We start from the raw sequence: 23,092 nt of genomic DNA on the forward strand, positions 1-23,092 counted from the left end.
TTAAAGGTAGGAAGACAATGTAATAGAGCAGCAGGAAATGCTAGCAGAATGCTTTGATGTATAGGGAGAGGTATAAGCAGTAGAAAGAGAGAAGTGCTCATGGCGCTGTACAGAACACTGGTGAGACCTCACTTGGAGTATTGTGCGCAGTACTGTAGGCCGTATCTCCAGAAGGATATAGATACTCTAGAGAGAGTTCAGAGTAGAGCTTCTAAACTAGTACATGGATTGCAGGATAAAACTTACCAGGAAGGTTAAAGGACCTTAACATGTATAGCTTGGAAGAAAGAAGAGACAAAGGGGATATGATAGAAACTTTTAAATACATAAAGGAAATTAACATGGTAAATGAGGAGAGCATACCGTATATAGTCGAGTATTAACCGTTCTGAATATAAGCCGTGGCCCCTAATTTCACCACAAAAACCTAGGAAAAGTTATTGACTCGACTATAAGTCTAGGGTGGGAAATACATCATACCCCCGTCATTAACCACCCCCGTTATTAACACTCCCCGTCATTAACCCCCCTGTCATCATCCCCTCCCCCCATCGTCATCCCCCTCGTCATCATCCCCCCTTCATCATCATCATCACTGCCTGTCAATCCCTTTGTCATCATCCAGACCCCCCTTTTGTCCTCTACTCACCTCCCCAGTTGCTGCTTTCTTGGTGGGAAGGAAGGGTGAGCTGGTCCGGGGCCGTCCATCTTCGGCCATCTATGCTGCAGGGACCGTCCGGTGGGGAGGGTTAGTCGTTTCGGGCTGTCCATCTTCACCGGGAGGCCCTCTTCTCCGCTCCGGGCCGGCCACGGACCAGTGACGTTGCGTTCACCACGACGCGCAGCAGACGTCCGTGATGTCCCTGTGCATGAACGTCCCTGCGCGGTGGCGTCAATGCAGCGTCACTAGGTCGGGGCCGGCCCAGAGTGGAGAAGAGGGCCTCCCGGTGAAGATGCACTGCCCGGAACGACTAACCCTCACTACCGGATGGTCCCTGCAGCATAGATGGCCGAAGATGGATGGCCTGGCCCATCCCCTCACAACTAAGCCAGAAGCGTTCTTTTGTTCACTCGAGTATATGCCGAGGGGGGTGTTTTCAGCACGAAAAATCGTGCTGAAAAACTCGGCTTATACTCGAGTATATACGGTATTTAAAAGAAGAAAAACTACCACAAGAGGACATCGCTTTAAATTAGAGTCCCCAAATCATGTTACCCGCCGGCGCTGTTCTGCTCCCCCCAATTAATTATCAGCCCAGCGGGGTACTACTCACATGTGTCACCCGCAAGCACTGCCCTCCTCCTCTTTGTTGGGGGCCGCTGGCGCTGGAACTCTATACTGTACGCCAGTGGTCTCCAACCTGCGGACCTCCAGATGTTGCAAAACTACAACTCGTTGGCTGTCAGGGCATGCTGGGAGTTGTAGTTTTGCAACAGCTGGAGGTCTGCAGGTTTGAGACCACTGCTGTATGCTGTATCCCTATGCCCGGGCTGCAAAAGATAAAGAAAATAAACTTTAACTTACCTACGTCAGCCTCACGCTGTTGCTTGGGACTGGAACGTCGGAGAGCCGTCAGCCTATCACTGGCCGCAGTGTTGTCCTGCCCCGGCCATTGATGGGTTAAACGCACTGTCATGTAAGAAGCCGGCCAGAGCTCCTTACATGACAGTGAGCTCAGCCTATCAATGGCCGGGGCGGGACATCGCTGCGGCTGGTGATAGGCTGACGGCTCTCCGACGTTCCAGTCCCAAGGAGCAGCGTGAGGCCGACGTAGGTAAGTTAAAGTTTATTTTCTTTATCTTTTGCAGCCCGGGCATAGGGATACAGCATACAGCAGCGGTCTCAAACCTGCAGACCTCCAGCTGTTGCAAAACTACAACTCCCAGCATGCCCAACGGCTTTCTGGGCATGCTGGGAGTTGTAGTATTGCAACATCTGGAGGTCCGCAGGTTGGAGACCACTGGCGTACAGTATAGAGTTCCAGCGCCAGCGGCCCCCAACAAAGAGGAGGAGGGCAGTGCTTGCGGGTGACATATGTGAGTAGTACACTGCTGGGCTGATCATTAATTGGGGGGGAGCAGAACAGCGCTGGCGAGTAACATGATTTGGGGGGGGGGGGGGGGGGGAGTAGAACAGCGCTGGCGGGTCACATATGACTAGTTCCCCGATGTGGGGACAGCGCAGCGCTGGGCTGATAATTCATTCATTCCCGAGGGGGAGGGGCCAAACCGGTATTGTGTTATGGGAAAAATTCATATCGTGCAGCACAAAAATGTCGGTATTCGGTATGAACCGGTATACCGCCCAGACCTAATTTTATGCAGCTAATTTTGCTCCCCTTTGACTTTAAAGGACATCTGCAGCGTTACAAACACTTGTAAGGGAGTCCGAACGCTGGGGCCACAGCATGACGTTGCGGCCGGCACGTCTCCTCCATACATCTCTATGGGAGAGGCGGGGAGGCAGCAATCGTGCCTCCCCGCATCCCCCATAGAACTGTATGGGGACGGGGGGGTCCCAGTGGTCGAACCCCCCCCCCCCCCGTGGTCTAACACTTATCCCCTATCCTGCGGATAGGGGATAAGTGTAATGCCGCTGCAGCTGTCCTTTAATGAGGTATGAAAATATGGCATGTGTGACCCTACCCTTTAAAGGGAAGATTTGTCATCACGCATGACTGTACAATGATTGTTCAGCAGCAAATATTAAAAAGCATTTGAACTGCTCCTACTGATGTCAGATTTTGCCTTGTCAGTTATCTGTACTTTCATAAAATCCATGAAAATCAAGCCAACATCTCAAGGATCAGACTCTAATCTGTGCATGAATTGATGTACATTTGTTATGAATTAAAGCATGAGCAGCCAATGTTCTCTGAATGTGTATCCATGTTTTCATACATCGCCTGTCTGCAGGCCCTTGCAACATCAGCATGTTACCTATAATAACCAGTTAACTTATGTGGCCGTCACAAGTAAAAAAAATACCTCTTACATATATAGTTTACAAAAAAGCAAAGCATGCAAACAGTATATAGCATTTTTAGAGAAATATTTATATTTTAGCGCGTTTAATGCTCCTAAAATCCAATCACCTTCTGGCTTTGACTAGTTGTTACACAGGGTTTCCAAAACAGAGAGTATGTGTTGTCATTTTTGTATATATATAAATAATATAATATATATTTTTTTTGTGTCTGCTTATGTATTCTTTTCTGTCTGATCTGTTTATGTCTGAATTAGTAAAGTCTTGTCAGGGAGAGCTGTGGGAAAATGGTAGCGCAGCAGGCTAGTAATTAATTTGACACTCCTGGCTGCTTGTTTTTTAAATACTGGCTTAATTTAATTGTGTTTAATGCTGGGCTATCTTGAGTTTCTATTTGACTTAATGCTGTAAGGATGTTTTTAATTAAAAAAAAAATAAAAAAAAGGTGGAAAATAATTGAAAATGTTCTGCGATTGGGCAGTGATTAGTTTTACTCTTGAGCGAACCACTTTCTTGCTCCCAGATCTGTCTGAGCAGAGGAGCAATTGATGAAATGAGATATTGATCAGTTTGCTGTCATAATAGCTTTTATGTGTACAGCTATTTTTATAAATGTTTTGATCAAATCAGAATTCATGTTTTCAGACATACAAAGTTTAGAACAGGCCAAATAAACAAAAAGAGAATATTTGAATATTACCCTTAATTCCTTCTTCCAGACATACAATTATATGTAAGAAAACATGGCTATCATTTTTTTATTTATTTTTTTGCTGAAAAATGAGAACCACTTCCCTGAATGTGAAAGCCAAGGATGCCTTCACAATGCTGTAAATTCAGTCTGTGCTTCAAGGGGTATTCCCATCTTGCCTTGTTATCCCCTCCATAGAATAGGGGATAACACGTTGATCTGGCCATGACAAAAACAAAGTGTTTTAGCTGGTCAAATCCCTTAAAACATATTCTTGATCAGGTCCATATTAAAAATAGTATCCTCAAAAAGAAGTAGGAGGGAGTAACATCTGACACAGTGAACCTTAGTTATAGATCTAGTTTCCAAATACCATCAGCTGTTATATATATATATATATATATATATATATATATATATATATATATATATATATATATATATATAGCAGAAAATAGTGCAGATGTAAAAGCTGGAAGCCTAACTAGAAGTTCAGGGCCCTGCTCATACATCTGACTGCTAGGACCCCCACTGATGCCGAGAACGTAGATATAATTGTTCCTGGAATGAATGGAGAACACTGTGCCTGCACAGCCACCACTCCATTCATTCTCTATGGGGATGTGGAATGTTTCCAAACACTGAACTCTGTAGTGTTCAGTGGCTCCATAGAGCATTAATGGAGCAGTGGCCATTCAGGCACAGAACAATTTATGTCCGTTTTTTTTAGGATTGGTGGGAGTTCCAGCATTTAGATCCCCACTGATAATCGTATTTCCTATCCTATGTATAGGGGATAACAAGCTGACATGGGAATACCTATTTAATCTGTATTTTCTTTCTGAAGATCCATTCCAACTTTCTTTAGGAAAGAAATTATAATGGGAAATGGTGTGTAAAATACATAAACAGTGCCAGTGTTATCTATAGCAGCCAGATTCTAGCTTAATTTCTGCAAAACACCTTCGGAAAGAAGAGCAGTGAACAGAATGATTACTACACGTAACACTGATAATGTGTTAACCCTTCCTTAGACTAAATTCCGGTGTTCCAAGCAAGCTCACATTGCTCTATACCTGTGTATTATATCCAGTAAATAGCTTTTTCTGTTTAAATGTTGTCTTCTACCATGGCAGTGAATTTAAAGATAACTGTTCTTATTGTTTTTATTTCTTATAGCCATTCATACATTGGGCAAGACTTTAGTTCGCAAAAAAATACTGGAAAGATTTCTCTCGACCAAATTGATGCTGTAAGTATTGGAAAACCTTGATTTCCAAACATACCATATAATGTGGTGTCTGTCAAGGGATACTTCTGTTTTTCACTTGGTCTATTTCCGCTAACATATCTCCTACATGTCTTGTAATGTCTGGAGCCAATGAATTACACAACATTTTCTGCCTTTCCTGCTTTACTTTGGCATTAGTTACATATACATATATATATATATATATATATATATATATATATATATATATATATATATATATAAAGTGGTCCCTCAAGTTACAATATTCAATGGTTCTAGGATGACCATGTTGAAACCATTGTATGCTGAGACCCTAACTCCATGGAAACCCGGTAATCGGTTCTGAAGCCATCAAAATGTCATCCAAAATTAGGAAAAAATGAGGATTAAAGAAAAACAAGTAGATAACTAATATAGATAAAACAAGTCCTTAAATATAAAAGTAAGAAAGATCTGCTGGGAGCTGTAAATCACTGTCTATGTAGAGGACAGGAGCTTCTTCGGGGTTCTGTACAGTACACGCAATGTCCTAAAAAAGTAAAATGGAGCTGCCCTAACTTGGTGTCCAAAGGAGCAGCTAACTGTGGCATAGGTTAAGGGTAGTACAGAACTTATAATACCTCCCTGTACCTGTATTACTGAAGCGTATGCACTACCAGACAGAAATTGAGTGCATACGCTTTAGTAACACAGGGGTTTTACCAGTACATGCCTATTCTAATTGGTCAGTTCTTTCAGCCATTGACATGTTTAGCAGATCTGGTCTCTCCATAGTATTGTATGTTGAGTCTGGTTTCAGGTTACAATGCTCCAGAAAAGACCATTGTATGTTGAAAAGTTGAGGGATCACTGTGTGTGTGTGTGTGTGAGATATATATATATATATATATATATATATATATATATCTATATGTGCAAAGAATCTTGTGATACATTTTTTATTGGACTAACGGTATTTTGTAGAGACAAGCTTTCGGGAGTCCTTCCTTTATCAAGTCAAAAGCATTTCTGAGCACATGTGCAGAAAACACACAGGTTACATCTCACAAAATATGCAGGGGTTAAAACAACAGATGTAGTAAAGAAAAGGACTATTGCATCCTATTGAAGTGATTTACAAATCTGTTTAACTTTCTAGCAACAGTTGTTTTAAAAAAATATATAAAAGTTTTTTTTCCAGTCGAGTACCCCTTTTAACCATCTGTTTTTGGAATGATAAAGTATCATTTTGGCTTCAAATGTCTTTCTTGAGTGTTTTTGAAGTTTCCTTTCAGTCACTTTATTTTAAGGTATGTATGGAGTGACCTTTTTGTGTAAAATGGTGTCCAACTGGGTTGCAATAGTCCTTTTCTTTATGGTGATTGATGGAATATCTGTAGGTTCATCCTTTCATTAAGTTTCTGGCTTATGTCACATGTAGACCATATGTATCATGTAGACCTGTCACATGTAGACCATTTGTATCATCAGCCTATGTATCATGTAGACCATATTTCAGTTGTACAGGAGTATTGTCCCTAAATGTTGTATGCCCTGTTGTTGCGGGTGGCCTCAGACTTTGTGCAGATGTGTTGGCAGAGTTTACAGCAAGGTTTGGTGCATAGTTTGGTCTCATTATCTGTATCTGTTGTTTCTTTGGGTAGCTTTCGGTTTACCAGCTTTTGTTTTAAAGGGGTACTCCGGCTCTGAAACATCTTATCCCCTACCCGCTGCTGGGGACCCCCGCAATCTTGTGTTTGCCGCCCACCTCTTTGAGCTGCACGCTGCAGTGCCAGCTCACAAACAGCCGGGTGTCGACCACGGGGACAGAGTATGGTGATGCCATGACTCCGCCCCCGTGTGACATCACCCCCGCTATGCAAGTCTATGGGAGGGGGCGTGACGGGTACCCCTTTAAATTGGGTGGTTGTCTGAAGGCCAAGATTGGGAGGGTTAGGGAAGATTTCATTTAACACCTCGTCTTCTGCTAATATCGTCTGCAGGTCCTTGCAGGATTGTATGTGACTCCCAGTGGTATGCAGGATAATGTTTGTTTTTCTCTGTATTGTAGCAGGTGTTCACTTGGTGTTTGAAGAGCAGAGTGTATTTTCTTATTGATGGTCCTTGGTTTGCATAGTTTTGTGTGAATTTCTCGGGTAGCGTTTTTAGATGCATGTCCCTGTCATCCGTATTTGGAGCAGATGTGGTGGTACCAGGAAGTTGTTCTGTAGAGAAGTCCATATTGAGTTTAATAGATGGATTAAATGCGTTGAAGGCATCACGAAACTTTGAGTTTTCTTTTCCTTCCCCCCCCCCCCAAAAAAAAATAAAAAAAATAAAGTGTGTGTGTGTGTGTGTGTGTGTGTGTAAATGGATTAATGGCGTCAGTATGATCATCTAAATCTTAATTTTTTTTAATTTTTTTTTTCCAGCTTGCTTCAAAATCCTTCCCACTTTGCATGCGTCAGCTGCACAAGTCTTTGAGAGAGCACCATCACCTTCGCCATGGTGGACGCATGCAATATGGTCTTTTCCTTAAAGGCATTGGTTTAACGCTAGAACAGGCTTTACAGTTCTGGAAGCTTGAATTTACAAAGGGAAAAGTTGACTCTGAAAAGGTACCTGTCAAAAATTTTTCCCAAACCACTTTTAAATAGTATTCTGCTTTTAATAATTTAGGATATATATGGAAAGAAAAAACACAGAGATGGCGCCTTGATAGTGCCTTTACCTTTGCTAAAAAGAGCGTTAGATAGGCAGAGGTATTAGGAAATGAAATGCCTGCTCACCTTGTCAAGTTGTGCTAGCGAGCAGGCACAACTCTGGACACCGCTTTGGGGGGAGTGTGGCGGGAATCCCGATGCCGCTGGAGGTCTCCTCTGCTACTGGATCTTCTCCGCTGGCTGTGGATGTTCTGCAGGAGCAGGTTACTACTGGTACCGTTAGCTGGAAAATCGGTGCTGCAGGTAGCGGTGCTGCGGGAGGAGGTGCTTTGGTCCTCCGATGTTAATCGCAGGATGCGGGCAGAGGTATCCAAATGCGGGGCAGATGTCGGGAGATCCCTGCGCCCCTCAGCCCTTAGGATTAGCCGAGCTTGGATGGTGGTAGGGGTCAAACGTCTCTCTGCACGTGTAGTGTGCAGGGGTCGGTGGAGGACCACTTTAATTGACCAGGAGCAGCTGGATGTCGGAACCGCTGGAGAGCGGTAAAATACACATGCAACACAGAAACGCTACAAAATCTACTCAGAAAAACTGTAGTAAATGAGGCCCTTTGTTTTCTGTGCATTAAATAGTTTTGCACTGAACAATAAAGTTTTTACCTGCGCATTTCTAACATCACAAATTATTAAAAGCAATGGAAGGAGTGCAGGGTGTCTCTGGCAGGAGGCTTCCCCAAAAATGCAGACAGGGCTGGAGCGCTTCACTGGTACTGGTGAAATAGAACTGCAGACTGCAGTATTAAAATCCAATAGGTATTTATTAGCTATGATAAAGGTAACAGAAAACAGGGGGGGGGGGGTATAGCAATCTTGTACGGACTACGCGTTTCAAAAGGTATCCCTTTCTTCCTCAGGTCTGTAGTATGGTGTGATTAGTGTCTGTAGTATGGTGTATGGTGTATGGACACTAGTCACGCCATACTACAGACCTGAGGAAGAAAGGTATACCTTCTGAAACGCGTAGTCTGTACAAGATTGCTATGCCCCCCCCTGTTTTTTGTTTTCTGTTACCTTTATCATAGCTGATAAATACCTATTGTATTTTAATACTGCAGTCTGCAGTTCTATTTCACCAGTACCAGTGAAGCGCTCCAGCCCTGTCGGCATTTTTGGGGAAGCCTCCTGCCAGAGACACCCCGCACTCCTTCCATTGCTTTTAATAATTTGTGATGTTAGAAATGCGCAGGTAAAAACTTTATTGTTCAGTGCAAAACTATTTAATGCACAGAAAACAAAGGGCCTCATTTACTACAGTTTTTCTGAGTAGATTTTGTAGCGTTTCTGTGTTGCATGTGTCCTGCACCATTAATTTGCAACAATCGCGGGAGTTCAATGAGTAAAGATGACAACCAAAGCTCCTCTCCTGGCAGGCTCTGGCAATCTTTTATGGACTGCATTCTAGCCTCTGCAACTAAAAAAAATATATGTAGAAATGTCCAAACTATTAAAAATATAAAGTTAATGGAATGGTGTAACCTTTGCTGATTTTTGATCGCATCACATCCCCAAAAAAACACAATTAAATGTGTGCAAAAAGTTACACATATGCAAACATGATACCGATGAAATGGACAGTCTGTTCACCTGCACTAAATTCAATATACTAGGTTATAGTGTGAGTGAACAGCATTAAAATGCAATGGTGACGGGGAGCCGGCTTGCGGTGCTTCCCTGCCTCCTCCATATTTCCCACTCTGGCCCGCCTCTGTAATGAATATCCAAAACCATTCATGTCACTAGAACATGCGAAGTTGTCGGAACGCATGCTGTCACATCCTAGCGACATGAGTGAATATTCATTATGGGGGTTGGCCAGGGAGGGGAATATGGAGGTGGCAGAAGAGCACGGCCAGCTGGCTCCCCGCCTTCATTGTGCAGAGCTGCGCAATGCAACTACAAGAATAAAGACCTACAATGTAGCGTATACGCAGCATATTTCCCCATGCGCAGAGGGAAATATGCTCCATATTCTCCAATGAGCTATCACACAGGACTTCTGCTTAGATTTTGCGCTGCGTGAATTACGTTGCATATACGCGAAGTGTAACCCTACCCTTATGGTGTATTCTTGTGTATGTAGACAGATATAGTTGCCACTTTTAATATTGCGTCTGAATGCCTTCATCGAATATGTGATCATACATCAACTGACATCACCTGACTATTAGTGAGCAGGACCTGCTTCCAAGCTGCATGATAGTACAGCTTAGTATTTATTGAAAAATACAGAAATCCTGGTATTGAACCGCATGCCCCCACAAGTATTTCCCTCTTGTAACCATGGCACTAAAGGGTGAAGGCAGGTGCCTACACTTTGCCTGTGGCTGCAATAGTGCGAGAGAGAGGCTTCAAAATCGAGCACAGCTCACAACCCACAGCAGAGCTGACACTAGCGCCTTCATACCAGAGTACCCCCATACAAAGGCTCCGGACATGTCATACTTGGACTCTGACTTTGAGGAGATGATTTGAGGGTGAGGTACCAGGGAGGGGGCATGGGGCTGGCCAGGAGAGCTGGGGTCAAAGGAGGCTTTCTTGGACGTTACAGGGAATGTGGCTGGGGTTATACAGGGGTAGTCTGGAGAGTATAAAGGGGATATATGATGGTAGGGAATGTGACTAGGGGTATACAGGAGTAGTCTGGAGAGTATAAAGGGGATGTATGGGGGTAGAGAATGTGACTAGGGGTATACAGGAGTAGTCTGGAGAGTATAAAGGGGATGTATGGGGGAAGAGAATGTGACTGGGGTATACAGGAGTAGTCTGGAGAGTATAAAGGGGATGTATGGGGGAAGAGAATGTGACTAGGGGTATACAGGGGTAGTCTGGAGAGTATAAAGGGGATGTATGGGGGAAGAGAATGTGACTAGGGGTATACAGGAGTAGTCTGGAGAGTATAAAGGGGATGTATGGGGGAAGAGAATGTGACTAGGGGTATACAGGAGTAGTCTGGAGAGTATAAAGGGGATGTATGGGGGAAGAGAATGTGACTAGGGGTATACAGGAGTAGTCTGGAGAGTATAAAGGGGATGTATGGGGGTAGAGAATGTGACTAGGGGTATACAGGAGTAGTCTGGAGAGTATAAAGGGGATGTATGGGGGTAGAGAATGTGACTAGGGGTATACAGGAGTAGTCTGGAGAGTATAAAGGGGATGTATGGGGTAGAGAATGTGAATAGGGGTATACAGGGGTAGTCTGGAGGGTATGAAAGGTATTGTTTTGGTATAAAGAATTGTGATACTACTCAAAGTATTGGTCTTGAAGTCCAAATTCTGGCATCAAAACAAGGTCTACAATAATGGAATTTTTGTGGACATATTCTTAAATGAAAGACCTTCCCACATATGAGGACATATCTGGCAAAATGACATATTGGCCATTATTACATACTAAGAAGAATGAATTTGACCACATCTGCTTGCTTTGCCTGTCTCTGAGATTTAATATGTGTTTGCTTGTATGTGACTTGGCAGCAAGTTAGAAGAAGCAGTTTAACTTCAGCAGCATGACATTTGTTTGCCTTGAACTTGATTTCCAATATAGTTTTTGCAGGGGTTAAACATGCACATTGCAGACAGTGTGTGACATAGCTGTATTGAGCTGAAGCAGTGTTCACAAATGTAATGACTGTATGTAAAAGTCCAAGACGACTGTAATATAAAATCAATTTCACGAAACAGATGGAGAATTCTGGATTTCTTGGAGAGAATGCTAATAGAGTGTTGATAGGTTGGTATAAGATAAAAATGAAGAACTGGGCCAGTAAAATTACTCCTTATCTAGTGTAATAAAGTGTTTATTGTTCACATTAATTCTAAAGGAATTGTCATGCTGTGATTCGAGGGTTGCTTTATTGACAAACATTACCTTAGACATAGAATGTGTGTTTATTAATTGTATGTATCTGTATTTATGCTGCATGGTTATCTATATGTTAATGTGAGCTAGAGAATACTAGATCACTAATGTTAGTCTCCCCCCCCCCCCCCCCCCCCCCCCAAAAAAAAAAGGAAAAATAGCCATACCGTATATACCCGAGTATAAGCCGAGTTTTTAAGCACGATCTAGTATCTCGGTTTATACTCGAGTGGACTCTACGCCCTCAGTGGTCTTCAACCTGCGGACCTCCAGATGTTTCAAAACTACAACTCCCAGCATGCCTGGATCAGACATTGACAAGCGGTGATGATGAAGGGGAGGGGGGAGGGGGGTGATGATGAAGGGGGGGGTGTGGGATGATGACAGGGGTGTGATGATGAAGGGGGGGTGTGGGTTATGACAGGGTAATGATGACAGGGGTTGATGATGAAGGGGGGTGTGGGATGATGACAGGGTAATGATGAAGGGGTGTGTGGGATGATGACAGGGTAATGATGACGGGGTGATGATGAAGGGGGGTGTGGGATGATGACAGGGTAATGATGACAGGCGGTGATGATGAAGGGGGTGTGTGGGCTGATGACAGGGTAATGATGACAGGGGGTGATGATGAAGGGGGGTGTGGGATGATGACAGGGTAATGATGACGGGGGTGTGGGATGATGACGGGGTGATGATGAAGGGGGGTGTGTGGGATGATGACAGGGTAATGATGACGGGGTGATGAAGGGGGGGGGGTGTGGGATGATGACAGGCGGTGATGATGACAGCGTGATGATGACAGGGTAATGATGACAGGGGGTGATGATGAAGGGGGGGTGTGGGATGATGACAGGGTAATGATGACAGGTGGTGATGACAGGCGGTGATGATGAAGGGGGTGTGTGGGATGATGATAGGGTAATGATGACAGGGGGTGATGATGAAGGGGGGATGATGACAGGGTGATGATGATGAGGATGTTAATGACGGGTGTCTGGATGATGACATGGGGGGGTGATGTATTTCCCACCCTAGGCTTATAGTCGAGTCAATACATTTTCCTGGGTTTTTGGGGTGAAATTAGGAGCCTTGGCTTATATTCGGGTCGGCTTATACTCGAGTATATATGGTAACTAACAACGTGAAGGTTATTATTTGAACTTCTTATTTGCTTAGTTATGTTCTTTTACTTACACAAGTATTGACATTTTAATATTTTTGCTATGGCCAGTTTTGCAAAACTGCCTAGAGAAGCGCCTGCCACTTTTTTGTCGCCTTTGTATTAACTTTTCAGTAACTTGTCACTTTGTTCTTGCTTGTACATGATAAAAAAAAATGTTGTTTGTTTTCCTGTTTCTAAAACACCAATTCCAAAGTGACAACCAATGTGGTGACACTTCCAGGTTCCACTTTTGCAAAGATTTTCACCACTGTAAAACTGATAAAGGTCAGCATCTCTGTAACTAAAAGGAGTTTCTGATTTACTAGTATGACCTTTTCAACATTTTGGATGGAAATCCTCAGTAACTTACTGAAGGCTTAGGGCTACATGACAACATGCAGTTTGCATGTTTTACAACAAACAGACACAATGATCACAACTTAGCCTCAGCATTTCCTTATGGTAAAGACATTACAGGTGACTTTGCAATTATAAGAGTTCACACGTACATTTTAGCTGCAGTATTTCATCGTTTTTTCAGCCAAAGACAGAAGTGGATCCAGCAGAACAGAGAAGTATAAATCCTACGTTAATATTTCCCATTCCCCTTGAATCCACTTTTGGCACATTTATAACGGACAACCTGCCTAAAAAATCTGTGATTCTTATTACTGCTCATAGAAGAGTATTTGTTAATTTGTAGCCCTAGTTTTTAAGTGTACCTGTCATATAACAGAAATCAATAATACTTGTATATGTTACTCACTCATGCAGCTGCTTTACATATCTTTTTATGTGTCAAGCTTCTTTATTTGGCTCACCAACCCATCTGTTTTGCTGCTTACTCATTCTAACCTCCACTGCTCAGGAAGGGGCATATTCAGCCGGCCCTCACTCACCATGCATTCACTTCCTCCCTGAGTCTGCTGTGCTGGGTCTCCTTATGTAATCTCTTCAGGCTGCACTGTAATCCCCTCCTCTCCTTTTTTTTTATGCTGCAGTCTCATAGGACAGGAGTGAGCACAGAGAAGTGCTAGTCCCGCCCTCACTTCCTGGACTTTGTCCCAGCCTGTACAAAGATGATGCTGCAGCTGCACATGATTATATTCTGGATGGTATGGAGATTTATCAAAATCTGTGGAGAGGCAAAGTTGCCCAGTTGCCCATAGCAACCAATCAGATCGCTTCTTTCATTCTTAACAAGGCCTGTGAAAAATGAAAGAAGCTATCTGATTGGTTGCTATGGGCAGCTGGTCATCTTTGCCTGTCCACAGCTTTTGATACATTTCCCCCCTAGTGTACTTATCAGCTTCTGTATACTACAGAGGAAGTTCTTTACTTTTTGAATTTCCTTTTTGTCGGACCACAGTGTTCACTGCTGACACCTCTGTCCATGTCAGGAACTGTCCAGAGCAGGATTGGTTTGCTATGGGGATTTGCTCCTGGTCTGGAAATGTCCTGACATGGACAGTGGTGTCAGCAGAGAGCTCTGTGGTCTGACAGAAAGGAAATTCAAAAAGAAAAGAACTTCCTCTGGAACATCAGCAGCTGATAAGTACTGGAAGGATTAAGATTTTTAAATAGAAATTTACAAATCTGTTTAACTTTCTGGCATCAGTTGATTTAAATAAAAAAAGAAATGTTTTCCAGCAGAGTACCCCTTTAACTCCTTAACCCCTTGGGGACGGAGCCAATTATGACCCTAAGGACGGGAGCATTTTTTTTCAAATCTGACCTCTATCACTTTATGCATTAATAACTCTGGGATGCTTTTACTTCTAAATTTGATTCAGAGATTGTTTTTCATGACATATTCTACTTTGTTAGTGGTAAATTTCCGTCGATACTTGAATCGTTTCTTGGTGAAAAAATCCGAAATTTCAGGAAAAATTTGAAAATGTAGCATTTTTCTAACTTTGAAGCTTTCAGCTTGTAAGGAAAAGGGACATGTCAAATAAATTACATATTGATTCACATATACAATATGTCTACTTTGTCTGTATCATAAAATTGACATGTTTTCACTTTTTGAGGGCTTCAAAGTATGGCATCAATTTTTCACAAACATTTTAAAATCAGAATTTGTCAGGGACCAGTTCAGTTTTGAAGTGACTATGAGGGTCTTTATGTTGGAAATCCCCTATAATGGACCCCATTATGAAAACTGCACCCCTCAAAGTATTGAAAATGACATTCAAAAAGTTTAACCCTTTAGGCGTTTCACAGGAAGGAGAAAAATCTAAATCTAATTTTTTTACACTAATATGTTATTGTAGCCCCATTTAAAAATTTTTTTCAAAGGGTAAAGGGTAAAAAGGCCCCCCAAAACTTGTAATTTTCTCTTGAGTAAGCAAATACCTCATATGTGGATGTAAAGTGTTTTGTGGATGCACTAGAGGGCTTAGAAGGGAAGGAGCAACAATGGCATTTTGGAGAGCGAATTTTGCTGAAATGGTTTTTGGGGGGCATGTCGCATTTAGGAAGCCCCCATGATGCCAGGACAGTAAAAAAAAAAAAAACACATGGCACATTATTTTGGAAACTACACCCCTCAAGGAACGTAAAAAGGGGTAAAGTGAGCCTTAACACCCCACAGGTAATTGACGAACTTTCGTTAAAGTGGGACGTAAAAATAAAAACATTAATTTTTTACAATAAAATGCTGGTGTTACCCCAAATTTTTCATTTTCACAAGGGATAATAGGAGAAAAAGCCCCCAAAAATTTGTAACCCCATTTTATGGAAATAGCTCATATGTGGATATAAAGTGCTCTGCGGGCGAACTACAATGCTCAGAAAAGAAGCGCCATTGGGCTTTTGGAGAGAGAATTTAGTTGGAATGGAAGTCGGGGGCCATGTGCGCTTACAAAGCCCCCATGGTGCCAGAACAGTGGACCCCATTTTGGAAACTAAACCCCTCACAGAATGTAATAAGGGGTGCAATGAGCATTTACACCCCACTGGTAGATCTTTAGATTTTTTGAACATTTGACCATAAAAATGAAAGATTCCGTCAGACACCTGTGGGGTGTAAATGCTCACTGCACCCCTTGTTACATTCCGTGAGGGGTGTAGTTTCCAAAAGGGGGTCACGTGGGGGGTCCACTCTTCTGGCACCATGGGGGCTTTATAAACGCACAGGGCCTTCAATTCCAGCCTAATTCTCTCTCAAAAAGCCCAATGGCGCTCCTTCTCTTCTGAGCCCTGTAGTGTGCCAGCAGAGCACTTTACATCCACATATGGGGTATTTACTTACTCAGAAGGAATGGTGTTAGAAATTTTGGGAGGCTTTTTTGTTATTACCCCTTGTGAAAATGAAAAATTTTGGTTAACACCAGCATTTCAGGGGGAAATTTTTATTTTTTTATTTTCACGTCCAACTTTAATGAAAATTCGTCAAAGACCTGTGGGGTGTTAAGGCTCACTATACCCCTTGTTACTTTTCTTGAAGGGTGTAGTTTCCAAAATGGGGTCACATGTTTTTTTTTTTTTTTTTTGCTTTCATGTCAGAACTGCTGTAACGATCAGCCACCCCTGTGCAAATCACCAATTTAGACCTCAAATGTACATGGCGCTCTCTCACTCCTGAGCCTTGCTGTGTGTCCGCAGAGCATTTTACGCCCCACATATGGGATATTTCCGTACTCGGAAGAAATTGCGTTACAAATTTGGGGAGTCTTTCTCCTTTCACCTCTTGTGAAAATAAAATGTATGGGGCAACATCAGCATGTTAGTGTAAATTATTATTTTTTTTTTTACACTTACATGCTGGTGTAGCCCCTAACATTTCCTTTTCATAAAGGGTAAAAGGAGAAAAATCCCCGCAAAATTTGTAACGCAATTTCTCCTGAGTACAGAAATACCCCATATGTGGCCCTAAACTGTTGCCTTGAAATACGACAGGGCTCTGAAGTGAGAGAGCGCCATGCACATTTGAGGCCTAAATTAGGAATTTGCATAGGGGCGGACCAGGATACAAGGATGGGGCTTGTCTACACCAAAATCCTACAGCAGTGTTTCCCAATCAGGGTGCCTCTAGCTGTTGCAAAACTCCCAGCCTGCCAGGACATTCAGTGTCTGTCTGGCAATAATGGGAGTTGTTGTTTTGCAACAGCTGGAGGCTCCGTTTAGGAAACACTGCCGTATGAGAAGTTTTCCATTTTCATTGGGGGGGGGTTGTGTGTAAGGGTGTGTATGTAGTGTTATACTTTTTATTTTGTGTAGTGTAGTGTTTTTAGGGTACATTCACAAAGGCAGGGGTTCACAGTGAGTTTTCTGCTGGGAGTTAGGAAACAGACTCTGGCTCAATGTTTCCCAACCAGTGTGCCTCCAGCTGTTGCAAAGCTACAACTCCCAGCATGCACTCACAGCCAAAAGGCATTTAAGGAGTTGTAGTTATGGAACAACTGGGGAAGAACAGTTTGGAGACCGCTAAGTAGTGGTCTTCAAACTGTAGCCCTCCAGATGTTGCAAAACTACAACTCCAAGCATACCCAGACTGTCCAGGCACCACTGCCATTGGTCGGTCAGTCCTGATCGACCAATGGCAGGGGATAGGAGAAGGTGGCACCCCTGCCACCTCTCTCCTATCCTTTAGAATGGTCGGAGCTGCCTCTGACAGAATCACCGCAAATTGCGGTCTGAATTGCCACGGGATGCCTGCTGATAGATATCATCAGTCATCCTGGTCCGATCACCGCCCAGCGAGCGGTGGTGATCGGAAATACGGAGGGAGTACAGGTACGCCCTTCGTCCTTTAAGTACCAGGACGCACCTGTGCGCCCTTCGTCCCCAACCGGTTAAGGACCAGAGCATTTTTTGCACGTCTGACCACTGTCACTTTAAGCATTAATAACTCTGGGATGCTTTTACTTATGAATTTGATTCCGAGATTGTTTTTTGGTGACATATTCTACTTTAAAGGGGTTATCCAGGAAAAAACTTATTTTTTTAAATATCAACTAGCTCCAGAAAATTTAACAGATTTGCAAATTACTTCTATAAAAAAATTCTTAATCCTTTCAGTACTCATGAGCTTCTGAAGTTGAGTTGTTCACAGACACTCTCTGATGACACGTGTCTCGGGAACTGCCCAGTTTAGAAGAAAATCCCCATAGCAAACCTCTTCTAAACTTGGCGGTTCCCGTGACACGTGTCATCAGAGAGCACTTAGACAGAAAAGAACAACTTAACTTCAGAAGCTCATAAATACTGAAAAGATTAAGATTTTTTTTATAGAAGTAATTTACAAATCTGTTTAACTTTCTGGAGCCAGTTGATATATAAAAAAATTTTTTTTCCTGGATAACCCCTTTAACATAGTGGTAAATTTCCGGCGATGCTTGCATAAATTAAGCTCTCTGCTTATAAGGAAAATAGACATCCCAAATAAATGATATATTGATTCACGTATACAATATGTCTGCTTTATGTTTGCCTCATAAAGTTGACATGTTTTTACTTTTGGAAGACATCAGAGGGCTTCAAAGCAATTTTACAATTTTTCACAAAATATTCAAAACCGGAATTTTAGAAGTGGATTTGAAGGGCCTTCATGTTAGAAACACTCCATAAATAACCCCATTATAAAAACTGCACCCTTCAACGTACTCAAAATTACATTCGGAATTTGTAACCCAATTTCTCTTGAGTAAGGAAATACCTCATATGTGTATGTTAAGTGTCCTGGGGGCTCAGAATGGAAGGAGCAACAATGGGATTTTGGAGAGTGAGTGTTTCTGAAATGGTTTTTGGGGTGCATGTCACATTTATATGGCCCTGTGGTGCCAGAACAGCAAAAAAAAAAAAAAAAACACATGGCATACTATTTTGCAAACTACACCCCTCAAGGAACGTAATAAGGGGTACAGTAAGCCTTAACACCCCACAGGTGTTTGATGACTTTTTCTTAAAGTCGGATGTGTAAATGAATTTTATTTTATTTTTTAACAAAAATGCATTTTTCCCCCCAAATTGTACATTTTAGCAAGGGATAATAGGAGAAAATTACCCAAAAATTTGTAACTCCATCTCTTCTGAGTATGTAAATTCCCCAAGTGTGGACATCAAGTGCACTGTGGGCGCACTACAATGCTCAGAAGAGGAGGAGTCACATTTGGCTTTTGGAACTGGACAGCATGTCACATTTAGGAAGCCCCTCAAGGAACGTAACAAGGGGTACAGTGAGCCTTAACACCTCACAGTTGTTTGACAACCTTTTGTTAAATTTGGATGTGTAAATTATTATTTTTATTTTTTTTACTGAAATGCTGGTTTTTCCCAAAATTTTACATTTTACATTACATTTACAAATACAAATTTTACATTTACAAATTTTACATCCTCGAACCGCCTCCGTGCCATGAACATACTGTAAAGTGGGGTCTGGTAGTGGACGTCCCCATTTCCAGTACTGCCTGACACTGGGTTTTTAGCCTAGGCCCATATGCAGCACGAGGCCCCAAAATGTCCTAATTTCGGCTGCATTGACGGCGTACCATTCATTGGGCCTAGCCAAAAACTAATCTGGATGGTGAGCGATGAACTGTTGGTCTTCTCCACCATATGATTGACAAAGTAGTCACTGAAATAATAACTAAAAAAGTCTATTTCAGTGTATCCGGCCGTGTCAATCCGGATTCCTGAGTCGCCAACAAACTCAGGAATCCGTGGGTGATATCCCTCTTGGGGTCTCCAGACAGGTTCACCGGAAGGGTGCTCCGGTATGCTTGTCTGGGGGGGTCGGACTCCTATGGACGCTCGTACTAATATCGGCTACTGGGTCAATATCATGGGGGGGGGGGGGGGGTTTGCGGGGGTGGCCTCGCCTGGTGGTGTCTCCGCTGCTGTGCAGGGGGCTCATCATCAGTGCTAGATGATGACCAAGGAAGAACACAGAAAAGTAGGATCTTCCTTGTCCTCAATGGCAGATTCGGAGGCAAGTAAAGCATATGCCTCCTCTGCCGAATATGCCCGGCGGGCCATCCCCTTTTTTTTCTATGGTGGCGGGGGTTGCGGGGTGAGTGTGTATGTATGTGTGTTTGGTAAAATATCACACACCGTTATAACAAAAATAAAAAAAAAAGGTAGTCAGATGCAGCGCCCTGAAGCCCTTATAGATTTTTTTTAATTTTTACTTTATTTTAATTTAATTTTTTACTCCTACCTGTTCCTTCACACAAAACTCGCCCTACACGAACAGTGGCAGGAGGCCACTTCATCAGCCCTGAGGGCCACAGATCTCATCAGAGGGAGGTCCCTGACTCCTTCTCTCAGCTCTGCCCGCTGACTGAACTCAGTGGGCTAGCAGAGCTGAGAGAAGGGGACATTAACCCCTCCTCTGCCGGCTGCTATTGGTCCGACCAATAGCAGCTCATCTAAGGGAGGTGACATGATCGCCACTGCCCCCCAGCAACAGGAGGTGATTAATGGTATATCGAACCTCTATGACGGTGCCGATATGGTGGGTGGAAGGGGTTTAGGACCCCTCCAGGTGTTGTCACGGGATGCCTGCTGAATGATTTCTGAAGGCATCCCGGTGTGGTCCCCGCCTGGCGAGCGGTGGGGACTGGAATTCCCACAGGCGTACAGGTACCCGTGGTCCTTAAAGGAGTAGTCCAGTGGTGATTCAGTGGTGAGCAACTTATCCCCTATCCTAAGGATAGGGGATAAGTTGCAGATCGTACGGAGCCCCGACAGCCCGCTGGAAGGGGGCGTGTCGACCTCCGCACGAGGCGGCGGCCGACACGCCCCCTCAATACAACTCTATGGCAGAGCCGAAGCGCTGCCTTCGGCAATCTCCGGCTCTGCCATAGAGATGTATTGAGGGGGCGTGTCGGCCGCCGCCTCGTGCGGGGGTCGACACCCGCTATCTCGGCGGAGAGCCGGGGCCCCGTACAGAGAGATCGCAGGGGGCCCCAGCGGTCGGACCCCCCGCGATCTCAAACTTATCCCCTATCCTTAGGATAGGGGATAAGTTTTTCACCACTGGACTACCCCTTTAACCCCTTGGGGACCGAGCCCATTTTGACCCTAAGGACCAGAGCATTTTTTGCAATTCTGACCACTGTCACTTTAAGCATTAATAACTCTGGGATGCTTGTACTTATGAATTTGATTCAGAGATTGTTTTTTCGTGACATATTCTTCTTTATGTTAGTGGTAAATTTTCATCAATACTTGCATCATTTGAAAATTTAGCATTTTTGTAACTTTGAAGCTTTCTGCTTGTAAGGAAAATAGACATACCAAATAAATTATATATTGAATCACATATACAATATGTCTACTTTATGTTTGCATCATAAAGTTGACATGTTTTTACTTTTGGAAGACATCAGAGGGCTTCAAAGTTCAGCAGCAATTTTCCAATTTTTCATGTTATTTTCAAAATCTGAATTTTTTTAGTTCAGTTTTGAAGTAAATTTGATTGTCTTTATGTGAGAAATACCCCATAATGGACCCCAGTATGAAAACTGCAGCCCTCCACGTATCCAAAATGACATTTAGAGAGTTAGTTAACCCTAGGTGTTTCACAGGAATAGCAGCAAAGTAGAGGTGAAAATTCTAAATCTTCATTTTTTACACTAACATGTTCTTGTAGACCCATATTTTTTTATTTTTACAAGGGGTAAAAGGAGAACCATCCCCCACCCCCCCAAAAAAAAATGTAACCCAATTTCTCTCGAGTACGGAAATACCCCATGTGTGGATGTGAAGTGCTCTGTGGGTGCACTAGAGGGCTCAGAAGGGAAGGAGCGACAATGGGATTTTGGAGAGCGAATTTTGCTGAAATGGATTTTGGGGGGCATGTCGCATTTAGGAAGCCCCTATGGTGCCAGAACAGGGAAAAACATCCCACATGGTATACTATTTGGGAAACTACACCCCTCAGGGAACGTAACAAGTGGTACAGTGAGCCTTACAGTGTTTGACGACTTTGCATTGAAGTTGGACATGAAAAGGAAAAATAAATTTTTTTTTAACTAAAATCCTGATGTTACCCCTAAATTTTTCATTTTCACAAGGGGTAATAGGTGAAAATGTCCCCCAAAATGTTAAAACCCATTTATCTCGAGTAAAGAAATACCTCATATGCGGATGTAAAGTGATCTGTGTGTGCACTAGATGGCTCAGAAGGGAAGTAGCGACATTGGGCTTTTGGAAAGCGAATTTTGCTGAAATGGTTTTTGGGGGCATGTCGCATTGTGCCAGAACAGCAAAAAACACCCCACATGGCATTGAGCGTTTACACCCCACTGGCGTTTGACAGATCTTTGTAACAGTGGGCTGTGCAAATGAAAAATTATATTTTTCATTTTCACGGACCACTGTTTCAAAAATCTGTCAGTCAACTGTGGGGTGTTAAGGCTCACTATACCCCTTATTATGTTCCGTGAGGGGTGTAGTTTCCAAAATGGGATCACATGTGGGTATTAAATTTTTTTGCGTTTATGCCACTGTAACCAGCAGCTACCACTGTGCAAATCACCAGTTTAGGCCTGAAATGTATGTGGTGAGCTCTCACTCCTGAGCCTTGTGCACCTGCAGAGCATTTTACGCCCACATTTGGGGTATTTCCGTACTTGGGAAAAAATTGTGTCTTTATTTCCTTTTACTTCTTATGAAAATGAAAAGTATGGGGCAACACCAGCATGTTGTGTAAACAAAAGATTTTTTTTACCCTAACAGGCTGGTGTAGACCCCAACTTTACCTTTTCATAAGGTGTAAAAGCCCCCCAAAATTTGTAGCGCAATTTCTCCCGAGTACAGAGATACCCCATATGTGGCCCTAAACTGTTGCCTTGAAATAAGACAGGGCTCTGAAGTGAGAGAGTGCCATGCACATTTGAGGCCTAAATTAGGGATTTTTATATGGGTGTACCCGGATGCCCTTGCCTCCTCCACCAAAAATACTGTACGTCAGTTTTCCCCAAACGGGGTGCCTCCAGCTGTTGCAAAGCTCACCACATGCCTGGACAGTCAATGGCTATCCAGCAATACTGGGAGATGTCATTGTGCAACAGCTGGAGGCTCCGTTTTTGAAAAACTGACGTAGAAGACGTTTTTATTTTCATTGGGGGGGTGACAATGTAAAGGTGTAGTGTTTTACTCTTTATTTAGGGTTAGTGTAGTGTTTTTAGGGTACATTCACACGGGCCAGGGTTTACAGTGAGTTTCCCGCTGCAGCATAAAATTTGCCGCATCTCAAACTTGAAGCGGGAAACTTGCTGTAAACCCCCGCCCATGTGAAAGTACCCTGTACATTCACGTGTGTGGAGGGGGGGCAAAGCTAAAACTCCCAGCATGCACTGACAGACTGTGCATGCTGGGAGTTGTAGTTATGCAACAGCTAGAGGCACACTGGTTGGGATTGAGAAACACTGAGTTAGGTAACAGACTACCACAGTATTTCCTCACCACTGTCTGTTTACCAACC

The 23,092-nt window shown here is 43.2% G+C and overlaps 1 protein-coding gene across 6 annotated transcripts in view; it reads left to right on the top strand.

Annotated features, from left to right (window-relative positions):
• PRIM2 (DNA primase subunit 2) overlaps positions 1-23,092 on the top strand; it is a 145,984-nt gene that overhangs the window by 79,884 nt on the left and 43,008 nt on the right. For all 6 annotated transcript variants that reach the window (XM_056565793.1, XM_056565791.1, XM_056565792.1 and 3 more), the window contains 2 exons: positions 4,857-4,929; positions 7,341-7,526. In XM_056565793.1, coding sequence (XP_056421768.1) covers positions 4,857-4,929; positions 7,341-7,526 — 259 coding nt within the window. The remainder of the gene's footprint in view (positions 1-4,856; positions 4,930-7,340; positions 7,527-23,092) is intronic.

This window comes from Hyla sarda, chromosome 3 (genome assembly GCF_029499605.1).
Source record: "Hyla sarda isolate aHylSar1 chromosome 3, aHylSar1.hap1, whole genome shotgun sequence".
Taxonomy (NCBI): domain Eukaryota; kingdom Metazoa; phylum Chordata; class Amphibia; order Anura; family Hylidae; genus Hyla; species Hyla sarda.